Source organism: Mobula hypostoma, chromosome 10 (genome assembly GCF_963921235.1).
Source record: "Mobula hypostoma chromosome 10, sMobHyp1.1, whole genome shotgun sequence".
In the NCBI taxonomy this organism is placed as follows: domain Eukaryota; kingdom Metazoa; phylum Chordata; class Chondrichthyes; order Myliobatiformes; family Myliobatidae; genus Mobula; species Mobula hypostoma.
This window is the reverse complement of record NC_086106.1, coordinates 112,211,057-112,232,549: the sequence shown is the minus strand read 5'-3', so window position 1 is coordinate 112,232,549 and position 21,493 is coordinate 112,211,057. Positions and strand designations below refer to the sequence as shown.

The 21,493-nt window shown below is 43.4% G+C and overlaps 1 protein-coding gene across 2 annotated transcripts in view; it reads left to right on the top strand.

The window, feature by feature from the left end:
- col4a5 (collagen, type IV, alpha 5 (Alport syndrome)) overlaps positions 1-10,287 on the top strand; it is a 314,426-nt gene extending 304,139 nt beyond the window's left edge. For both annotated transcript variants that reach the window (XM_063061058.1, XM_063061059.1), the window contains exons 51-52: positions 4,944-5,116; positions 9,577-10,287. In XM_063061058.1, coding sequence (XP_062917128.1) covers positions 4,944-5,116; positions 9,577-9,658 — 255 coding nt within the window. In that variant the 3' untranslated portion in view covers positions 9,659-10,287. The remainder of the gene's footprint in view (positions 1-4,943; positions 5,117-9,576) is intronic.
- The last annotated feature ends 11,206 nt before the right edge of the window (positions 10,288-21,493 follow it).

The following is a 21,493-nucleotide window of genomic DNA, read 5'->3' as shown; positions in this document are numbered from 1 at the left end:
ATTCGGGCTTCCGCGATAACAGGTCGAGATGAGGTAAGTTAACTGTGAGGAATAGAAACTGGAAGTATATCTGTGAGGCCGGTGTTCTGTGCTCGGGGCCAGATGTGGGAAGTCCTGGAGGCTGCCAGCCTCCTGGATGGCCACATCTGCACCAGGTGCATCAAGCTGCAGCTCCTTAGAGACTGCGTTAGGGAACTGGAAATGCAGTTCGATGACATTCCTCTGGTCAGGGAGAGTGAGGAGGTGATAGAGAAGAGCTATAGGCAGGTAGTCACACCGGGGCCTCGGGAGACAGATAAGTGGGTAACAGTCAGGAGAGGGAATGGAAAGGTTCAGAATACTAGGGAATACCCCTGTGGCTGTCCCCTTAACAATAAGTACTCCTGTTTGAGTACTGTTGGGAGGGGTGGCCTACCTGGGGGAAGCAACAGTGGTCGTGCCTATGGCACAGAGTCTGGTCCTGTGGCTCTGAAGGGTAGGGATAGGGGAGATGGCAGCAGTAAAAGGGGACTCTATAGTCAGTGGGTCAGACAGGCGATTCTGTGGATGCAGGAAAGAAACACAGATAGTAGTTTGCCTCCCAGGTGCCAGGGTCCGGGATGTTTCTGATCACGTCCACAATATCCTGAAGTGGGAAGGTGAACAGCCAGAAGTTATGGTACATATTGGTACCAACGACATAGGTAAGAAAAGGGAGGAGGTCCTGAAAACAGACTACAGAGAGTTAGAAGGGAAGTTGAGAAGCAGGACCTCAAAGGTAATAATCTCGGGATTACTGCCAGTGCCACGTGACAGTGAGTATAGGAATAGAGTGAGGTGGAGGATAAATGCGTGGCTGAGGGATTGGAGCAGGGGGCAGGGATTCAGATTGGGACCTCTTTTGGGGCAGGCGTGGCCTCTACAAAAAGGACGGGTTGCACATGAATCCAAGGGGGACCAATATCCTGGCAGGGAGGTTTGCTAAGGCTACTGGGGAGAGTTTAAACTAGAATTGCTGGGGGGGTAGGAACCAAACTGAAGAGACGGAGGAAGAAGCGGTTGATTCACAAATAGAGAGAGCTTGGAGACAGTGCGAGAGGGAGGATAGGCAGGTGATAGAGAAGGGATACGATCGGACTGATGGTTTGAGATTTGTCTATTTTAATGCAAGAAGCATCATGAACAAAGCGGATGAGCTTAGAACGTGGATCAGTACCTGGAGCTATGATGTTGCAGCCATTATAACGACCTGGATGGCTCAGGGGCAGGAATTGTTCTTTAGAGTGCCAGGCTTTAGATGTTTCAGAAATGACAGGGAGGGAGGCAAAACAGGTGAGGGCGTGGCACTGCTGATCAGAGATAGTGTCACGGCTGCAGAAAAGGAGGAAGTCATGGAGGAATTGTCTACTGACTCTCTGTGGGTGGAAATTAGAAAGAGGAAGGAGTTAATAACGCTACTGGGTGTTTTTTATAGACTATCCAATAGTAACAGGGACATCGAGGAGCAGATAGGGAGACAGATTCTGGAAAGGTGTAATAATAACAGGGTTGTCGTGGTGGGAGATTTTAATTTCCCAAATATTGATTGGCATCTCCCTGGAGCAAGGGGTTTAGATGGGGTGGAGTTTGTTAGGTGTGTTCAGGAAGGTTTCTTGACACAATATGTAGATAAGCCTACAAGAGGAGAGGCTGTACTTGATCTGGTATTGGGAAATGAACCTGATCAGGTGTCAGATCTAACAGTGGGAGAGCATTTTGGAGATAGTGATCACAATTCTATCTCCTTTACCATAGTATTGGAGAGGGATAGGAACAGAAAAGTTAGGAAAGCATTTAATTGGAGTAAGGAGAAATATGAAGCTATTAGACAGGAAGCATAAATTAGGAACAGATGTTCTCAGCGAAAAGTATGGCAGAAATGTGGATAATGTTCAGGGGATATTTGCGTGGCATTCTGCATAGGTACGTTCCAATAAGACAGGGAAAAGATGGTAGGGTACAGAAACTGTGGTGTTCAAAGGCTGTTGAAAATCTAGTCAAGAAGAAAAGAAAAGCTTACGGAAGGTTCAAAACACTAGGTAATGATAGAGATCTAGAAGATTATCAGGCTAGCAGGAAGGAGCTTAAGAATGAAATTAGGAGAGCCAGAAGGGGCCATGAGAAGGTCTTGGCGAGCAGGATTAAGGAAAACCCCATGGCATTCTACAAGTATGTGAAGAGCAAGAGGATAAGACGTGAGAGAAGAGGACCAATCAAGTGTGACAGTGGAGAAGTGTGTATGGAACCAGAGGAGATAGCAAAGGTACTTAATGACTACTTTGCTTCAATGTTCACTACGGAAAAGGATCTTGGCGATTGTAGGGATGACTTACAGTGGATTGAAAAGCTTGAACATGTAGACATTAAGAAAGAGGATGTGCTGGAGCTTTTGGAAAGCATCAAGTTGGGTAAGTCTCCGGACCGGACGAGATGTACCCCAGGCTACTATGGGAGGCGAGGGAGGAGATTGCTGAGCCTCTGGCGATGATCTTTGTTTCATTAATGGGGACGGAAGAGGTTCCGGAGGATTGGAGGTTTGCGGATGTTGTTCCCTTATTCAAGAAAGGAACTAGAGATAGCCCAGGAAATTATAGACCAGTGAGTCTTACTTCAGTGGTTAGTAGGTTGATGGAAAAGATCCTGAGAGGCAGGATTTATGAACATTATGAGAGGCACAGTATGATTAGGAATAGTCAGCATGGCTGTGTCAAAGGCAGGTCATACTTATGAGCCTGATTGAGTCTTTTGAGGATTTGACTAAATACGTTGATGAAGGTAGAGCAGTAGATGTAGTGTACATGGATTTCAGCAAGGCATATGATAAGGTACCCTGTGCGAGGTTTATTGAGAAAGTGAGGAGGCACGGGATCTAAGGAGACCTTGCTTTGTGGATCCAGAACTGGCTTGCCCACAGAAGGCAAAGAGTGGTTGTAGATGGGTCATATGCTACATGGAGGTCGGTCACCAGTGGTGTGCCTCAGGGATCTGTTCTGGGACCCCTACTCTTCGTGATTTTTATAAATGACCTGGATGAGGAAGTGGAAGAATGGGCTAGTAAATTTGCTGATGACACGAAGGTTGGGGGTGTTGTGGATAGTGTGGAGGGATGTCAGAGGTGACAGCGGGACATCGATAGGATGCAAAGCTGGGCTGAGAAGTGGCAGATGAAGTTCAAACCAGATAAGTGTGAGGTTGTTCATTCTGGTAGGTCAAATATGATGGCAGAATATAGTATTAATGGTAAGACTCTTGACAGTGTGGAGGATCAGAGGGTTCTTGGGGTCCGAGTCCATCAGACACACAGGTTGACTCTGTGGTTAAGAAGGCGTACAGTGTATTGGCCTTCATCAATCGTGGATTGAGTTTCAGAGCTGAGAGGTAACATTACAGCTATATAGGACCCTGGTCAGACACTACTTGGAGTACTGTGCTCTGTTCTGGTGACCTCACTACAGAAAGGATGTGAAAACTATAGAAAGGGTGCAGAGGAGATTTACAAGGATGTTGCCCGGATTGGGGAGCATGCCTTATGAGAATAGGTCGAGTGAACTCGGCCTTTTCTCCTGGAACGGCGGAGGATGAGAGGTGACCTCTTAGACGTGTATAAGATGATGAGAGGCATTGATCAAGTGGATAGTCAGAGGCTTTTTCCCAGGGGCTGAAATGGCTAGCATGAGAGGGCACAATATAAGGTGCTTGGAAGGAGGTACAGAAGAGAAGTCATGGGTCAGTTTTTTATGCAGAGAGCTGTGAGTGCATGGAATGGGTTGTTGGCAACGGTGGTGGAGGTGGATACGACAGGGTCTTTTAAGAGACTCCTGGATAGGTACAAGGAGCTTAGAAAAATAAAGGGCTATGGGTAATCCTAGGTAATTTCTAAAGTAAGTACGTGTTTGGCACAGCATTGTGGGCCGAAGGGCCTGTATCGTGCTGTAGGTTTTCTGTGTTTCTCTCGGAAAGTGGAACAAACTACCAGTGGAACTAATAGGTGTGGATTCATTCAATTGTAACGTTTAAAGAGAAGTTTGGGTACGTACTGTACATAGGTGAGATTACTATGGAGGGCAGGTGGATGGGAGTAGGCAGAAAACCAGGCTAGCCCAGAATAGATGGACCTTAGGGCCAGTAGTGCTTTTCACATTGATGCCATTTTCCCCTTGCATTAACTCTTGTGGGATAAGTCCTGGAAAATCACAGCCTCCATGTTACAAACAATGTCTGTCGCACAGTAGTAGGAAGAACATTTTCATTACTCTGAATTCAAGGAGGCACAAGCATTAGTGCAAAGCTCATGTGGCAATACCTCAGGCCACCTCCCATGTAATACAAGACAACATTCTCGTTAAGTGGGTCCTGTTACGAAGAAATTCAAAATGAAACAACGGCCATGCAGTTTTACAGCATCTGTCACATCCCACTCAGGATGTCCTTGACTTCTGTACAGCAGTGAAGTATTTTATTGAAATTTTGCTTCTGTTGTGTGAATGAGAGATGCTAAGCAGGCTTTAACCAGTGTGACTGCTGAATTTTCCGCTGTAACTAGTTATGTATTTCTGGAACTGAAATTGACAATCCCCTGCTGCACCATGTCTAAAACTTATAAGTCTTGCCACTGACGTAATTGTAATATGGTGTTCCATGCACTATAAGCTTTTCTTGGGAATGTTGTGTCTCTGATGCCCTCTGTCTGTGACGTTGCTGCAAGTATTCGGAGGTTGGAGGCCTGATGTCTGAGAGAATGACTGTAGGATATTTAATATGAATAATTATGTTCAGTGTGATGGTTATTCAACCGTGTTTAGCCTTATTACAAGCAAATCATTCAAAGATCAGCATAAACTACCCTTGACAGTAAGACACCAAGGTATTCATTGTGTTGGGATGTCAAAGGTATTTCTTTTAATCCATGTTGTTGTATTTTACAGCACACAAGTGCCGGAGCTGAAGGATCTGGACAAGCTCTGGCATCTCCTGGTTCCTGTCTGGAGGAGTTCCGATCTGCACCATTCATTGAATGCCACGGCCGGGGGACTTGCAATTACTATGCTAACTCATACAGTTTCTGGCTGGCCACAGTTGAGCCATCAGAGATGTTCAGGTGAGGACTATTAAACATTCAAAAATGAAATCTAAATAGTGTGCGGGTGACCTTCTTGGTTAAAGCTGCTGCCATAGTACTATCTTATAATGATCAATATTATCAGATCATGTCACATCCCCATTCCCTATTCTGGTTTCCCTCTCACCCCTTCCTCTCCCCTGCCCATCACCTCCCTCTGATGCTCCCCCAACCCTTTTTTCCCTGGTCCAATCCGATCAGATTCCTCCTTCTTCAGCTCTTTACCTCTTCCACCTTTCCCAGCTTCTTATTTCATCCCTCCTTCCCCCGCCCCCCCCATCTGATTTCACCTATCACCTTCATCTTGTACTCATTCCCTTCCCCCTACCTTCCTTTCCTAGCTTCTTTCCACTTCCTTTCCAGTCCAACATCGGCTGTTTATTCCTCACCATAGATGCTGTCTTACCTGCTGAGTTCCTCCAGCACTTTGTGTGTGTGTGTGTGTGTGTGTGTGTGTGTGTGTGTGTGTGTGTGTGTTGCTGTGGGTTCCCAGCAACTGCGGAGTCCTCTGTGTTTATATTGTTAGATCTTGTTCGGCTAATGGTTTCCAGTGACCAACATTCTTGGTATCACAGCAAATAGGCATTCTGTATATAGCTGAATCGTTGCATTAGATATTGGCCAGGGAGTTAAGCTTTGGAGACACATTGGACATCACATTCCTCACGCAAAACACATTAAAGTTGCTGGTGAACGCAGCAGGCCAGGCAGCATCTCTAGGAAGAGGTACAGTCGACGATTCGGGCCGAGACCCTTCGTCAGGACTAACTGAAGGAAGAGCTAGTAAGAAATTTGAAAGTGGGAGGGGGAGGGGGAGATCAAAAGTGATAGGAGAAGACAGGAGAGGGAGGGATGGAGCCAAGAGCTGGACAGGTGATTGGCAAAGGGGATATGAGAGGATCATGGGACAGGAGGCCTAGGGAGAAGGAAAAGGGGGAAGGGGGGAAAACCCAGAGGATGGGCAAGGGCTATAGTGAGAGGGACAGAGGGAGAAAAAGGAAAGAGAGAGAAAGAATGTGTGTATATAAATAAATAAATAAATAACGGATGGGGTATGAGGGGGAGGTGGGGCATTAGCGGAAGTTAGAGAAGTCAATGTTCATGCCATCAGGTTGGAGGCTACCCAGACAGAATATAAGGTGTTGTTCCTCCAACCGGAGTGTGGGTTCATCTTTACAGTAGAGGAGGCCGTGGATAGACATATCAGAATGGGAATGGGATGTGGAATTAAAATGTGTGGCCACTGGGAGATCCTGCTTTCTCTGGCGGACAGAATGTAAGTGTTCGGCAAAACGATCTCCCAATCACATTCTTCACATTGGGATAAGGCCATAAGACAGAGGAGCAGAATTAGGCCATTCAACACATTGAGTCTGCTCTGCCATTCCATCATGGCTGACATATCACCCCTCTCAACCCCATTCTTTCCCTTCTCCCCGTGACCTTTGACACCCTTACTAATCAAGAACTTATCAACCTCTGCTTTAAATATACCCAATGACTTAGCCTCCACGGCCGTCTGTAGCATTAAATTCCACGGATTCACCAAGCTTTGCAATTAAAATTCCTGCACAGACACTGCTCTGCAAGGTTAATTAGCTCAAGCACTCAAGGTCAACACAAACCCTGTGAAAACCCATTTGCTCTTCTCCCACCAATATCCATCCACTGACCCTAACAGGCCAGAACAACGTCAGCATTTGTTCAGTTATCAATCCTTATAGAATATATTCCCCGTGGTTCTGATCGGAGGGCGAGCAAAAGATCCCAGACAGTTAAAGGCTTGAATTGAGAACAGGGTAATGTCTATAGATTTAAAATGGCTTCCTCTGATAGCTCATATACTGTATGCCAAGGAGGTGCAGTATAAGAAGAATTCACTATATACATTTACATGTAATAGGAAATTTCTGTGGTGTATTGGCACTACGTGCAACAAAAAATGATAACATTACACAATTATACAGAATAAAGAAACACAGTATATAAAAATGAAGTTAGAAGTACAGATATGGAATAAAATGTGCTTAAGTACATAAATATCAGCTTGTATTTACCATGTAAACAGCATTTAGATCCAGATATTTACATAAGGTTAGGGCGGTAGGTATATGTATTTGGCTGAGGACTCAATGGTGTGAAATCCCCATCCACATGATTATGACTGAATGCCTCTAGGTCCAAACCCTGCCTAAATGTGTATGCTTTGTTGCAATGAGAAACCTATTTTTGGATTCAGATTAATTTAGTTATCATATGTACAATGAAATATACAGTGAAATGCATTGTTGGCGTTAACAACCAGCACAGTGCTGGGGACAACCCTCAAGCATTTGCCACACATTCTGGTGCCAACAAAGCATGCTGATAGTGTTCAGCAGAGCAACGCAAGTTAACGACGACAACCACTAAACAACAGCAACAGCAAAACAAGCTTCTCACACACACACACACACACACACACACACACACACACACACACATACACACACACTGACTCACACACCCACCCACACTCACTCACACACCAACACACAAACACACCCACTCACTCACACACACACCAACACACACACTCACTTACCCATCCACACACCCACCCCCCCACATACACACTCACACACCCACCCACACACACACTCACACACCCACCCACACACACTCACACACCCACCCACACACTCACACGCACACACACTGACTCACACACCCACCCACACACACACTCACTCACACACCCACACACAAACTCACTCACACACCCACACACAAACACACACACTCACTCACTCACACCCACCCACACACACACACACCCACACACAAACACACACACTCACTCACTCACACACCTACCCTCACACACTCTCCACACACACACTCTCCACACACACACACTCACTCACACACACTCACACTCACTCACTCACACCCACCCACACACACACAAACACACATACTCACTCACACACCCACACACAAACACACACACTCACTCACTCACACACCTACCCTCACACACTCTCCACACACACACACACACACACAGACTCACTCACTCACCCACCCACACACACACACACTCTCCTCACACACACACTCACTCACACACACACAGTCACATCACACACTCTCTCCACACACACACACACACTCACACACCCACACACACACACACACACACGTGCGCAACTCACACACACACACACACACACACACACACACACACACACACACACACACACACAGTCAGGCTTCCAACCTCAGGACAGGCCATCTCCGGGCCTCCAACTTCCAGTCCTCGGCCCCGAGCTCTCAGACTCACAGATATCGTGCCCCTACCCTCTACTCTCTGGCCCAGAGTCAAGCTTTCAGATATCGGGGCTCCAACCTCTACTCTCTGGCCCTGACTGGTAGATTTGTGACATCAGACCTTCAACCTCCAGACACGTGCATAGCCGCAGAGCATCACATACGCAACATTTACAAGAAATGCATAAATTATACACAGTTATACAAGGAAGAACACAATTAGAACAAAAATAGGCCATTGTAGTGCAAATTGGTCATGGAGTTGTCTTACTGAGGTAGTGATTAGGATTGTGCAGATTGGTTCAAAAACACAAACGAAAGGAAGTTGTAGCTGGTAGTGTAGGACTCTAGGCTTCGCTACCTTCTGAACAACGGTGGCTGCGAGAAGATGGAATGGCCAGGATGGTAGGGATCTTTGCTGGAAGATGCTGTCTTCTTGACGCAGTGCCTCAAGTAGGTACTTTTGAGAGTGGGAGGGATGTACCGTGAGGTATTGGGCTGAATCAACTACCCTCTGCGGTTTCCTGTGTTCCTGCACATTCATATTACTGTACCTGTGAGCACCGGCCTCACAGTGTTCAAGCTTGGGAGGGAAAAATCAAGATTTCTTCCTCGTAGGGCGTTGCCTAAATTGGGTCTGCTGTGATGACACAGAAATCAGGAAGCCTGTTCCACTTTCAGAGGGATGGGTTGGGGAGGTGGTATGAAGAAAAAACGCCTAATTTCCTTTGCCAGTGTTTAATTCCAGATCAGAGTTCATCAGAGTTTAATTCCAGCGCCATCTGTAACGAGTTTGTACATTCTCCCCCGTGACCACATGGATTTCCACAGGATGTTGTGGTGTCCTCCCACAGTCCAAAGACGTTCCAGTTGGTAGGGTAATTGGTCATTGTAAATTGTCCTGTGATTGAGCTGGTGCTAAATAGGTGAGTTGCTGGGTGGCGCGGATCATTGGGCTGGAAGGGCCTGTTCTGTGCCGTATATCTAAATAAAATACATAAACATAATGGAAAAACATATCTTGTGTACTGTCCAGAGAAATCAAATCGTTAACACAAGTGCACAGTGCATTAAGCTGGAATAAGGTGGAACAATTTTTCAATTATTCCTTCCCTTCCCTTCAATAGTAAGCCACAGTCTGAGACGTTGAAAGCAGGAGAGCTCCGAACGCGTGTGAGCCGTTGTCAAGTGTGTATGAAGAGGACGTAATGCATTGGCTCCCGGCATTGAGGCATCCGCCAAGACCGAGTGAGGAGAAGAAAAACAGCTCAATAAATAAAAAAAACTGTAGGGCGCTTTGTCTTCCATTTACAATGGTGCTATTGTGGAAAGCAAAAACAAACAGAAAAACAAAAAAAAGAAGACTGTTCACACATAATAATTGTACGTACCTCATGTAAAAAGCATTCAGTGCATTTCGGAAAAGAATGAACGAGCAACTGAGCGTTGTGGAACAAGAAATCGTGGTGCCTCCAGTTCTTCTGTTTCAGGGTGATCTCCATATGGCACTTTCTGTCAAGATAAGAGTAATGGATTGAAACACAACAACGAGATTGCATACATCTTTTTATTTTTGTTTGTTTGTTTTTGAAGTATTTCCATGGTGCTACTAACCAACTACTGCATCCCAGGTTCTTAAATATTAATAATTAATCATCAGCAGGTTACTTCCTTGGTGTTTTTATGTAAGTACTGAAAATGTGTATATGATGTATCCAGGCTTTTCATCACTTGAAGAATCTCACCGTTACATTTGCAACCAATAGTATCAATTTTGCTTCACATATCACTGGCTCAGTTAGCATTTTTACCAATTTTTTTTGTTAAAAGTAGCAGAATTGTGGAAAAAAAACAATATTTTATACTATTGGAATCACTTTATGGGATTTCCCACATTACTACCAAACTACTGATTTTTGTTTTTTTTTTGGTTTTTACAGATAATTTGAACATATTCCCTTCCCCAGCCCAGTTCATCCCTCAAAATTTATAAACTTTTTCGATTATTAAAAGAATTTTCTGATATTGTAAAAAGTTGTAGTTATTGTTTTGATCAGGGGTTTTTAATATGCATAAAATATAAACCATGCTTCATAATTCCAGCTTTCCAAAGGGGCCTCTAATGTTAAATATACCTATCTTTTTGTATTGTCTGAAGGTATGTAAAATGATTAGTTATAAGAAATACTTGTGAAGAGAGATCAAACTGTTTATAAACTATTTTCTATCAATACAGATCCTCCATCACTATTCTAATTTTCTTCTTTCCTTCTTTGCTGTTATCACAGCAAACACAGAGGTTACCAAAATTTCATATATTTCACTTCCAAAAAGATATCTCTCTCCAAAAGTGTTCTTTCTTGTATATTATCCAGGACAGCTGCAAACAACTTAACATTAAAAAAGCAAAAAAAAAAAAATTAAAATAAAGGAACCACTGACTTAAAGATACATGTGTCTTTTAACCATTCTTTTATAATTTTATGAACTTGTAAAATTGGGGCTTCAAAGTAATTTTTCTCAACTACATCTCCACCAAACACCTCTCCATCCATTCTTCAGCAGATCCAAAGTTCAGCATGCTGGTAAATAACTAGAGCGTTCCAAAGTCCACCACTTCAAGGCAAAATTTGCAGCTTGAATTGTGTACCTGACCTAAGGTGCCTCTCGTAGCATTGTCTAGATCCTCCCCATAATACTATCAGTCTCAAAGAATACCTTCTCCACAGTGTGCTTATCCCATTGCTTCTATTCAGTAACAAATCCTGAGTGTAACAAAGCTCTCCTTCGTTCCTATTTAGAGCATTACAATACAGGAACAGGTTCTTCAGCCTACAAACTCCGTGCCGAGGGGCTGTTGCTCTATGTAATGTTTTAAATGCATTAAAATGAAAGGTATTTTAACTAAATTGTCTTAACTAATGTAGAGTTAAACTAAATTTCTTCTGCCTGCTTGTGATCCATATCACTCCATTCCCTGCAATTTCATCTATATAAGCCTCTCAAACACCACTATCATATCTGCTTCCATCTCTACCCACGGCAGCCTGTTCCACTCATCTAACTGTCTCTTTATATATAAAAAATTGCCCTGAACATCATTAAACTGCCCCCCTCTCACCTTAAATGGATGTCCTTTTGTATTTGGCATTTCAATCCTGGAAGAAACGTAGAAAATAGGTGCAGGAGTAGGCCATTCGGCCCTTCGAGACTGTCTGCCTTATAAATTTCCATAAAGTCTTCCTTCAGCTTCTGACACTCCAGAGAAGGCAGCTCAAGTTCTTCCAACCTCTAAGGCATAAAGTCAATGCTATCGGGTGATATGTAGCTGCTTTAAGCCTTTTTCACCACTCTGTAAATTCATTGATGATCCTGATCCTTGTGTGCTCCCCCATCCAGTCCCTTGGTTCCTTCAGCATCTGAATATCTGGGTTTCATTCATAAATGTACAGAACAACTCACCCTCCACAGAAATAAATTGTAAAGATTTATAATCCTGTGAGTTACAAACTGTCTCCTTAATCAAATGGCTGACTCTCTACTCTATAGTCTAAATTCTATCATAGTGCTCCTACAGAATGTGGCTCGCCCACAATATGTCAGTACTATAGAGTGTCTCTCCTCTAGTATGCTCGTCCTATGCTACAACCACATCTATGCCTTTTTTTCACAGTCTTGAATTTTTCAACTGGATTACTCTTCACTCTCCAAATATGTCTATCATATGCATTCTCTTGAACCAGCCCATTCAGTTCTGATTTCTACACCAGTGCCCTGCACAGGAGTGGGAGATACTGATCAATGTTTTGATGAAATCATTCTCCGTGAATATTTCCTTCCTTCATGTCTTTTTCGTGGTGTCTTTGAAAGGCTTATCCCCTCCACATGAGACTGCATACTCGCCCACTCTCTCTCTCTCTCTCACGTACACACACACATCACTATAAAGGCCTTGGAAACATTGTTTCCTCTCATTGTGATGTTGCAAACAAACAGTACAGAATAAATAAGTATATTCTTTGCTAGACTGCTTTCCTGAAGTTGAAATTGTATTTCCCTTAAAATTCGATGTTACAAAAAGAATCGAAGCAATGTTGGAATCTGATAACATGCAGCTCTTTGAGGCATACAGAATCAGGTTTAATATCACGGGCATATGTTGTGAAATCTATTAACTTTGCAGCAGCAGTACAATGCAACACAAGGTAATAGAGGGGAAAAGAACTGTGAATTATAGTGTGTGTATATATATATAAGTACACATACACACACACTATAATAGTTGAATAAGTTGTGCAAAAAATAGGAAATAAAAAAGTAGTGAGGTAGTGTTCATGGGTTCAATGTCCATTCAGAAATCGGATGGCAGAGGGGAAGAAGCTGTTCCTGACTCACTGAGTGTGTGCCTTCAGGCTTCTGTACCTCATTCTTGATGAATACAATGAGAAGAGGGCACGTCCTGGGTAGTAGGGGCCCTTAATGATGGACGCTGCTTTTCTGAGGCACCTGTCTTTAAAGATGGCCTGAATATTACAGAGGTGAGTGTCCATGATGAAGCTGGCTAATTTTATAACTCTCTGTAGCTTTACTTCGATCCTATATGGTAGTGCCCCCCCCTCCCCCCACCAGACGGTGATGCACAATTAGGATGCTCTCCACAGTACATTGGTGTAAATTCGCGCATGCTTTTGGTGCCACGCCAAATCTCCTCAAACCTGTAACGAAATATAGCTTCTTTATGGTTGTATTGATATGTTAGGTCCAGGTTAGTTCTTCCAAGATATTGACACCCAGGTACTTTGAAAGGGTAGCTGTGTGGAACGAGCTTCCAGCAGAAGTGGTTGAGGCAGGTTCGATGTTGTCGTTTAAAGTTAAATTGGACAGATATATGGACAGGGAAGGAATGGAGGGTTATGGGCTGAGTGCAGGTCGGTGGGAATAGGATAGGGTAAGAGTTTGGCACGGACTAGAAGGGCCGAGATGGCCTGTTTCCGTGCTGTAATTGTTATATGGTTATATATGGTTAACTTGAAATTGCTCACTCTCTCCACTTCTGATCCCTCTACGAGGACTGGTGTGTGTTCCCTCATCTTACCCGTTCTGAAGGCCACAATCAGTTCTTTCATCTTATGTTGAGTACAAGGTTATTGCTGCGACACCACTCAGCTAGCTGGTACATCGACTTCCGTATGCCCTCTCCTGTACAGAAACAGGCCCTATGTTCTACCAAGCCAATGTCCACCTTCAAAAACTCATTTATAAAATTCTACATCATTACTGGATGCAATTTACAGCAGTTTAATAATCTACCAACCCACACTAGATGAGGGCATGTGTAGACAGTGGTAGGAATTGAACTCCGTTCTTACAGCTGCTGCCGTAAAGGTGGGCGGCACGGTAGCGTAATGGTTAGCACAGTGCTTTACAGTACCAGCGCCCTGGGTTCAATTCCCACCACTGCCTGTAATGAGTGTTTGTATGTTCTCCCCGTGACCGGGTGGGTTTCCGCTGTGTGTCCTGGTTTCCTTCCACAGTCCAAAGACGTACTGGTTGGTTGGTTAGTTGGCCATCATGATTAGGCCAGGGGATCGCTGGGCAGCACGGTTCAAAGAGCTGGATGGGCCTATTCTGCACTGTATGTAAATAAATTATGTTGCCAGGTATGCCACTGAGCTCCCCACCCCCTCCCCATGCTGCCATCCTGCCCCTTACTTAGCAAGAGGTTCTGAAAGAAAACTTGGCCCCATTGTTTCACTGGCTCTTAAAATTGTGAGCTTCAAGCATCTCCTTTGCTTTCCCCTTCTACAGCTTTCAGATTAGCTGGGTAAGCTTTGGTCATTGGAGGCAAGGACTTCCGCCTGCGGCTCAATGGAGTAATGCATAAATTTTGCAGCTGCCTTTAATTCCTCCTTTTCCCCAGTTTAAACCTTGAATTTTTAACTTTTATTTCTCGGATTTTAGAGGGAAATAGTTGTCATCATGTCATATCCTTTAGTCACTGGAGGCGACTTGATAGAGGTGTCTAAGAATGACAGACAGAGAATGGACAGCCAGCACCTTTGTCCTAGGGTGGCAATGCGAATACGAGAGGACATGGTTTCAAGGTGATTGGATGAAAGTATAGGGGGATGTCAGAGGTAGGTTGTTTACACAGAGAGTGGTGAGTGCATGGAATGCCCTGCCAGGGATGGTGGTAGAGGCAGATACACTATGGACACTATAGAGGACTATGTGGGAAGGAAGCGTTAGATTGATCTTTGAGTAAGATTAAGGGTCAGCACAACTTCCTGGGCTGAAGGGCCTGTGTTATGCTGTACTGTTCTTTGTTCTTTTACTTCTTGATTTACTTCTACATCAATTCCCTTTCAATTTGTACAACAGTTTAAAATAAATTAAAGTCTGAAAGTTTACAGAAATGAAGATGTATTTTCTACAAAGCTAATAACATTTAGGGTAAAGTTTCTGTGTCTAACGGCAGCAGGATTCCTCATCAACAACATGACCTTGGAAAAGTTAGGCTTTAAAGTAAACATTATTCATGCACAAACCCTCCAAGGAACTTTGGTAAATGAGCAATCTGTCTGACTCATTCAAAAGATTCAAACAAAATGTGACGTTAATGCCAACAATCGGCTATATTCACCACTGCAGCCTTGTGGGGTATTCCATTCCAGTCTTCTTAATATTTTTTTTGTGTGATTTAATAGTCAGTCGAGCCCTTGAATTGGCTCTGTTTCTTATCATTTGGCAAAAACAAAAATGAACTCTAAGTTAATGGAAAGTAGTAGGCGTCTGCAGAATTGTATACAGGATGAATTAGCACTTTCAAGAGGGGTTGATCAAAATGTTAGGAAAACAGAGGTACAAAGTTCTTCAGAAACTGTGCTTGCTTTGCTGAGCACACATTGGATGATATCATTTGCCTCCACCACAATGTGACTCAAAATAACAACTACTAATCCAGCTTTTCATCCGGCAGTGAACACACGAGCCCCTAAAAGGGAATTTAAAAGAAACGTAGCCTTGAACATTTTCAAAACGTAATTTAATCTGTCTAAAATCTTTACCTCATGTATAATTGAACACAAATGAGCTCAAGCATAGATTTCTGACATTTGCAATCTTACTCACATGCCAGTGTATAACAAGACTGAATATAACAACAAGATGTGGCCCGATTATGTGATTCTTAACATCCAGTGCACTTCAAGGAATTGCCAGATTCCAGACCATGAGTGGGACACATTCCAAGGATTCTTTCTGTGAAGAATATTTCTGAATGTTTCCGAGTACACTGAGTGAAATTGCACCATGATTTATAAAGGAGCGCATTTTTCCCTAATTTTTCATAGATTGCATCAATCAAGATTTCAAGCATTACATTGCTTCATGAATTAATCCAATTTTCTATATTTCATTAACTTCAGATCTGAAGGTTATTTATCGCATGTACTGTGCATCCAAACATGCAGTGAAATGCCTTGCTTGTGTCAGCACCTGACGGAGACTGTCCACAAGTGTCGCCACACGTTCTGGGGCCAAATCTTTAAGTCCGCACTACATATCGCAGATCGTAGGCATCACTGTGTGTTTACAGGGCAAGGTTGGGGGAGGGGGAGACATGCTGGTAAGAAGGGAGAACCTGTGAAATGTGTTGGCCGCAAAATGGAGAGGCTGAGTATGGAATTGATAGAATGGCAATCACTGCAGCATATACCACAGATGTTCGACTCCAGGCTCATTGCACACAGACAGTGCTTAATACCGTATTTCCAAATATCATTGTAGGGATCATTTTGGGTCATCTAGTCCATGCCAGCTCGTACAGCAATCCAATTCGTCACTAATCTTCCCTGTAGTCCATTCATTTCACAGTCCCCACAACTCCCCAAGATTCTAGTACTTGTCTAACACACTAGGGAGACACAAGAGACTGCAACCTGGAGCAACAAACGATCTGCTAGGAAGAACTCAGCAGATCAAGCAGCTTCTGAGGGAGGAAAGGAACTGTAGATGGTTTGGGTTGTGATTCTGCTCCAGGACAGGAAGCAATGGCTAATTCACCTCCCATCAGCATGTCATTGGGATGCAGGAAGAGATCAAAGGAAATGGAGGAAAGCCACAGGAAGAAAGTGCAAACTCTGCACAGAGAATCTGAATCAGGTTTAAATCTTTACAATAGGAAATATATATATATTGTGAGTAGTACAAAAAGAGTGCACTAAAGGAAAGAGTGCACACTAAAGTCAATAGTATAAGGGAGTGAAATTGGTTTTCATAGCGATGCCCACAACACCAGATTTCTCCTGAACTGAAAGGTCAATATATCCATGTTTCTTACCTGTGGAGCTCAGAAATCTTCACACCAGAATCTCTAGTTAATAAACAAAAATATAGACCTGACAAAGAAATGAACTTGCAAACAAATAGCCCCTTTCACAATCTCAAAATGTCCCGTAGAACGTTACAGGCCATTTAATAACCGTTACTATAACTGAGATTCAGGAAAGAAAAGCTAGAAAAATGAAATATTAAATCTTTTTAAAAATTTAGAGATACAGCACAGGCCCGTCCTGCCTGACGATCCCACACTGCCCAATTACATCTACGTGACCAATTAAACTACTAACCTGTACATTTTTGGAATGTGGGAGGAAACTGGAGCACCTGGAGGAAACCCATGTGGTCATGAGCAGAGCATACAAACTCCTTCCAGACAGCAGCGTATCGCTAGTGATGTAATAGCATTACACTAACTGCTACGCCACAGTATTAGATCAAGTTCCACTATGATAACTGGAATATCTTCTAAAACAAGTGTAATTTTAGATTTCATATAAATGAAATAAGAGAGCTAAAGGAATTATTTTAGCATTTAATATTTAATAGGCTCATGATGGCTCACTGCTGTCTCTCAGTGACAGATGGGTGAGCATCCCACGGACTGTTGACTAGATTGACAGGAGCGTTGTATGGACTCAGCGTTCCTAGTTACTCATTGCTAATCTGTTTCTCTTATCCTTTAATTCAGGTACAAATGAGGTCAGAGATTGGAATATTTATGTGACTTTTTGGGTTTTCTCACACTCCTCATGTATGAAGTTGGATAATGAAATCAGAAGAATGGAGGTTGCCCAAGAGGACTTGGCATTCCTTGTTCAGAAGTCTGGAGAGGCTCACTGGACAGTAATCTACACCAACTCCTTGCAATTATGAGAACCTTTAATACAATAAAACACATCACAGTGATTGAAAGGCACCTTATTATATAAAACTTTGACCTTGAGCCATGTGAGGCATTACTAAGACAGGTGTCCGAAAGTTAGGACATCTATTTTTATTATACAAATCCAAAGCAACACACATAAAATGCTGGAGGAACTCAGCAGGCCAGGCAGCATCTATGGAAACGAGCGAACAGTCGACATTTCTGGCCGAGACCATTTATTTTATAACGTAATACAGTGAGGAACAGGCCTTTCTGGCCCTTTGAGCAACCCCGGATTTAACCCCAGCCTCATCACAGGACAATTTACAATGACATGTTAACCTACCAACCAGTAGGTCTTTTGGACTATGGGAGGAAACCAGAGCACCCAGGGGAACCCACAAGGTCACAGGAAGAGTGAACAAACTCCTTACAGACAGTGGTGGGAATTGAACCCAGGCCACTGGTACTGTAAAGCATTGCACTATCCACTGCGCCATCTTGCTGACATCTAAGTAGGCTTAAGTTTTAAGGAAAGAAGAGGCAGGGACTTTTAGAGAGGGAATTCCCAGAACGCAAAGCCTTGGCAGTTCAAAGTACGGCCACCAAAGATGGAGAAATAAACTTTGCTTATGCGGAAAAGCTAGGAGATCTCTGAAAGTTGTTGTGATGAGGATATTATTAAGATAGAGAAGACTTGAGGACGTAAAAGGATTTCAGTTTAAGGATGATCGTCTAGCAATGCCTTAATTTCTTCTCTTTCACTCAAGATTCAAGATTGTTTAGTGTCATTTCCAGTACACAAGTGTAAAGGAGAATGAAATAATTGTTACTCCAGCTCCGATGCAGTACAAAAAAAATCAGAGTAAGATAAAAAAAAACACTGATAAAAAAGCAATAAGTATAATACATATGATTGCTTATATACATTGATTAATTGTATGTCCATCAAGTGTCACTAGGTACAGGAGTGTCTGTACATAAGGTGACTCTGACAGAAAATGATTAAGTAATGGTGAAAGGGGGAGTTGTTGCTTGATCGGCCTTAATACTGAAACAAGCAGTTCCTGGATTATGTTTAGTCGGAAATGAGCCAATCCGTGTGGGGGAGAGGATCACAGAAATGGTGGTGATAGGAAAGCAAGCAGGCTTAGGAAGACTGGCTTCACTAACTCAGTTAGTGAGTGAGTGCTCCCAGCTCTGCGTTGTCTGACTCAACCATTGAATGCACGGCATAGGCGGCAGAAGGAGTGTGGAATTGGAAGGGGAAGGAACATGAACATGCCTCATTCCACCTGGCGGAAGATGCCTGCAGCTCTGCTGCAGTGGCGAATCCATCCCTTCAGTTTCCCTAACATACGTTCACATGTACAGGCTCAAAATCAGAATCAGGTTTAATATCTCTGACGTATATCGTGCTTGAAATTGCAGCATCTGCAGATTTCCGTGTGTATGTGTGTGTGTGTGTGTGTGTGTGTGTGTGTGCGTGTGTGTCGTGAAATATGATGTTTTGCAACAGCAGTATATAGCAATGCATAATTTAAAAATTATAAATTACAGTAAGAAATGCATACGTAATATAAAAAAAAGTAAAAGTGAACTTGTGTACATGGAACCATTATCCATTCAGAAATCTGATGAAGGTGGGGAAGAAGCTGTTGTTAAAACTTTGAGTGTGTGTCTTCAGGCTCCTGAACCTCCTCCGTAATGGTAGCAATGAGAAGAGAGCCTGTCCTAGGTGATGGGGGTCCTTAACGACTGGTGCCACCTTTTTTGAGGGATTTCGTTTTGAAGACGTCCTCAATGCCGGGGAGGCTAGTGCCCGTGATGGAGCTGTCTGTTTGTAACTTTATGCGGCTTTTTCAAATCCTGTGCAGTGGCCTCTACATACCAGACGGTGATACAACCAGTCAGAATGCTCTTCACGGCTGTGTATAAGTTGGGCCTTTGTATCCTGGGGAGGAGTTGTCTTGTTTTCCTTACTGCGACCAGCTAGCACAGCAAAATTCAAGTGTTGAATCTATGACCTTCTTGATTTGTTTGTCCAGAAACCGTGTACTCAGCTCCACAGTGCTGGCTTTTGTTAACTTCCCTTGGTAAATAACTAGCTAATTCAATGAACCATTGTCGTAAATCCCTTAATTACTAGTCAGATTACAACATCACCAACAGTAATCTTAAAACTATTGTGCCTATGAAAAAGTAAGAATCAGGTTTAATATCACTGGCAACTAATGAAATGCATGAAAAATAAATATAGTGAAAAATCCATATATATATGGATAAAAATATATGTGTCTACTAAATAGTTGTTAAATAAGCAGTGCAAAATAACAGACATAAAAAAGTAGTGAGGTAGAGTTCATGGGTTCAATGTCCATTTAGAAATTGGATGGCAGAGTGCATGCCTTCAGGCTTCTGTATCTCCATCCCCACACTAAAAGTGTGAAGAGGACATGTCCTGGGTGGTGGGGATCCTTAATGATGGACGCCACCTTCCTAAGGCACTGGTCTTTGAAGATCTCTTGGATACCACCAAGATGAAGCTGACTAATTGTACAAGTTTCTGCAACTTACTTCGATCTTGTGCATTGCAGGCCCCCCCCCCCCCCACTCCATACCAGACTGTGATGCAGCCAGAATGCACGAATGCTGTCCGTGGTACATTTGTGGAAGCTTCCGAGTATTTTAGTTGACAAGCCAAATCTCCTCAAATGCCTAATGAAGTAGAGCCGCTGTCTTGCCTTCTTGATAGCTGCATCAATGTGTTGTGTCCTGTTTAAGTCCTCAGAGATCTTGACACCCAGGAACCTGAAATTGCTTACTCTCTCCACTTCTGATCCCTCTGTGAGGATTGGCTTGTGTACCCTCGTTCTGCCCTTTCTGAAGTCCACAAACAGCTCTTCGGTCTTGCTGATGCTAAGTTCAGGATTGTTACTGCCAGACCACTCAGCTAGCTGGTATACTCATCCTGTATGTCCTCTCGTCTTCATATGAGATTCTAGCAACAATAGTTGTATCATCAGCAAATTTATAGATGGTATTTCAGCTATACCTAGCCTCACAGTCATGGTTAGATAGAGAGTAGAGCAATGGGCTAAGCACACACTTCTGAGATGCACCAGTGTGGATCGTCAGCGAGGTCGAGATGTTATTTCCAATCCGCATAGATTGTGGTCTTCTGGTTAGAAAGCTGAGGATCCAGTTGCAGGGGAAGGTACAGAGGCCTAGGTTCTGGAGCTTTTTGATAAGCCTCAAGATTAGATTGTTTAGTAATTTTACATGCAGGAGACCATCTTGGGATTATTTCCTGGAACTTGAACTGAACTAAGCAAATGAACCAGAACATTGATGTGTGATCCATGTCATTGTGCCTGCCTCTCTCCTGGTGTTAGACATGCACCAAATAAAGTCACTCATCAATCAATGTCCACTTGTGTTAGTATCAGCATGGGTGAGTGCAGCCAGATCTTCAATTTGATCAATCTTCAACAGATTAGGTACACATCCTGCAACCCCTCCCTCCCCTCTATTTCCACTCCCCATTCTGGTTCCCCTCTCACCCCTTCTCTTCTCCTGATCTGCCTATCACCTCCCTCTGGTTCCTCTTTGTCCCTTTCTCATCTGGACCACTGTCCTCTCCTATCAGATTCCTTCCTTTCCACGCTTTCACCTCTTCCAGCTATCATCTCCCAGCATCTTATTTCATGCCCCCTCCTCCACTCACCCACACACCTTCCCTTCAACCGGCTTCACTTATTACCAACTAGCTTGTACTCCTTCCCCTCATTCCACCTTCTGATTCTGGCTTCCTTCCCCTTCCTTTCCGGTCCTGA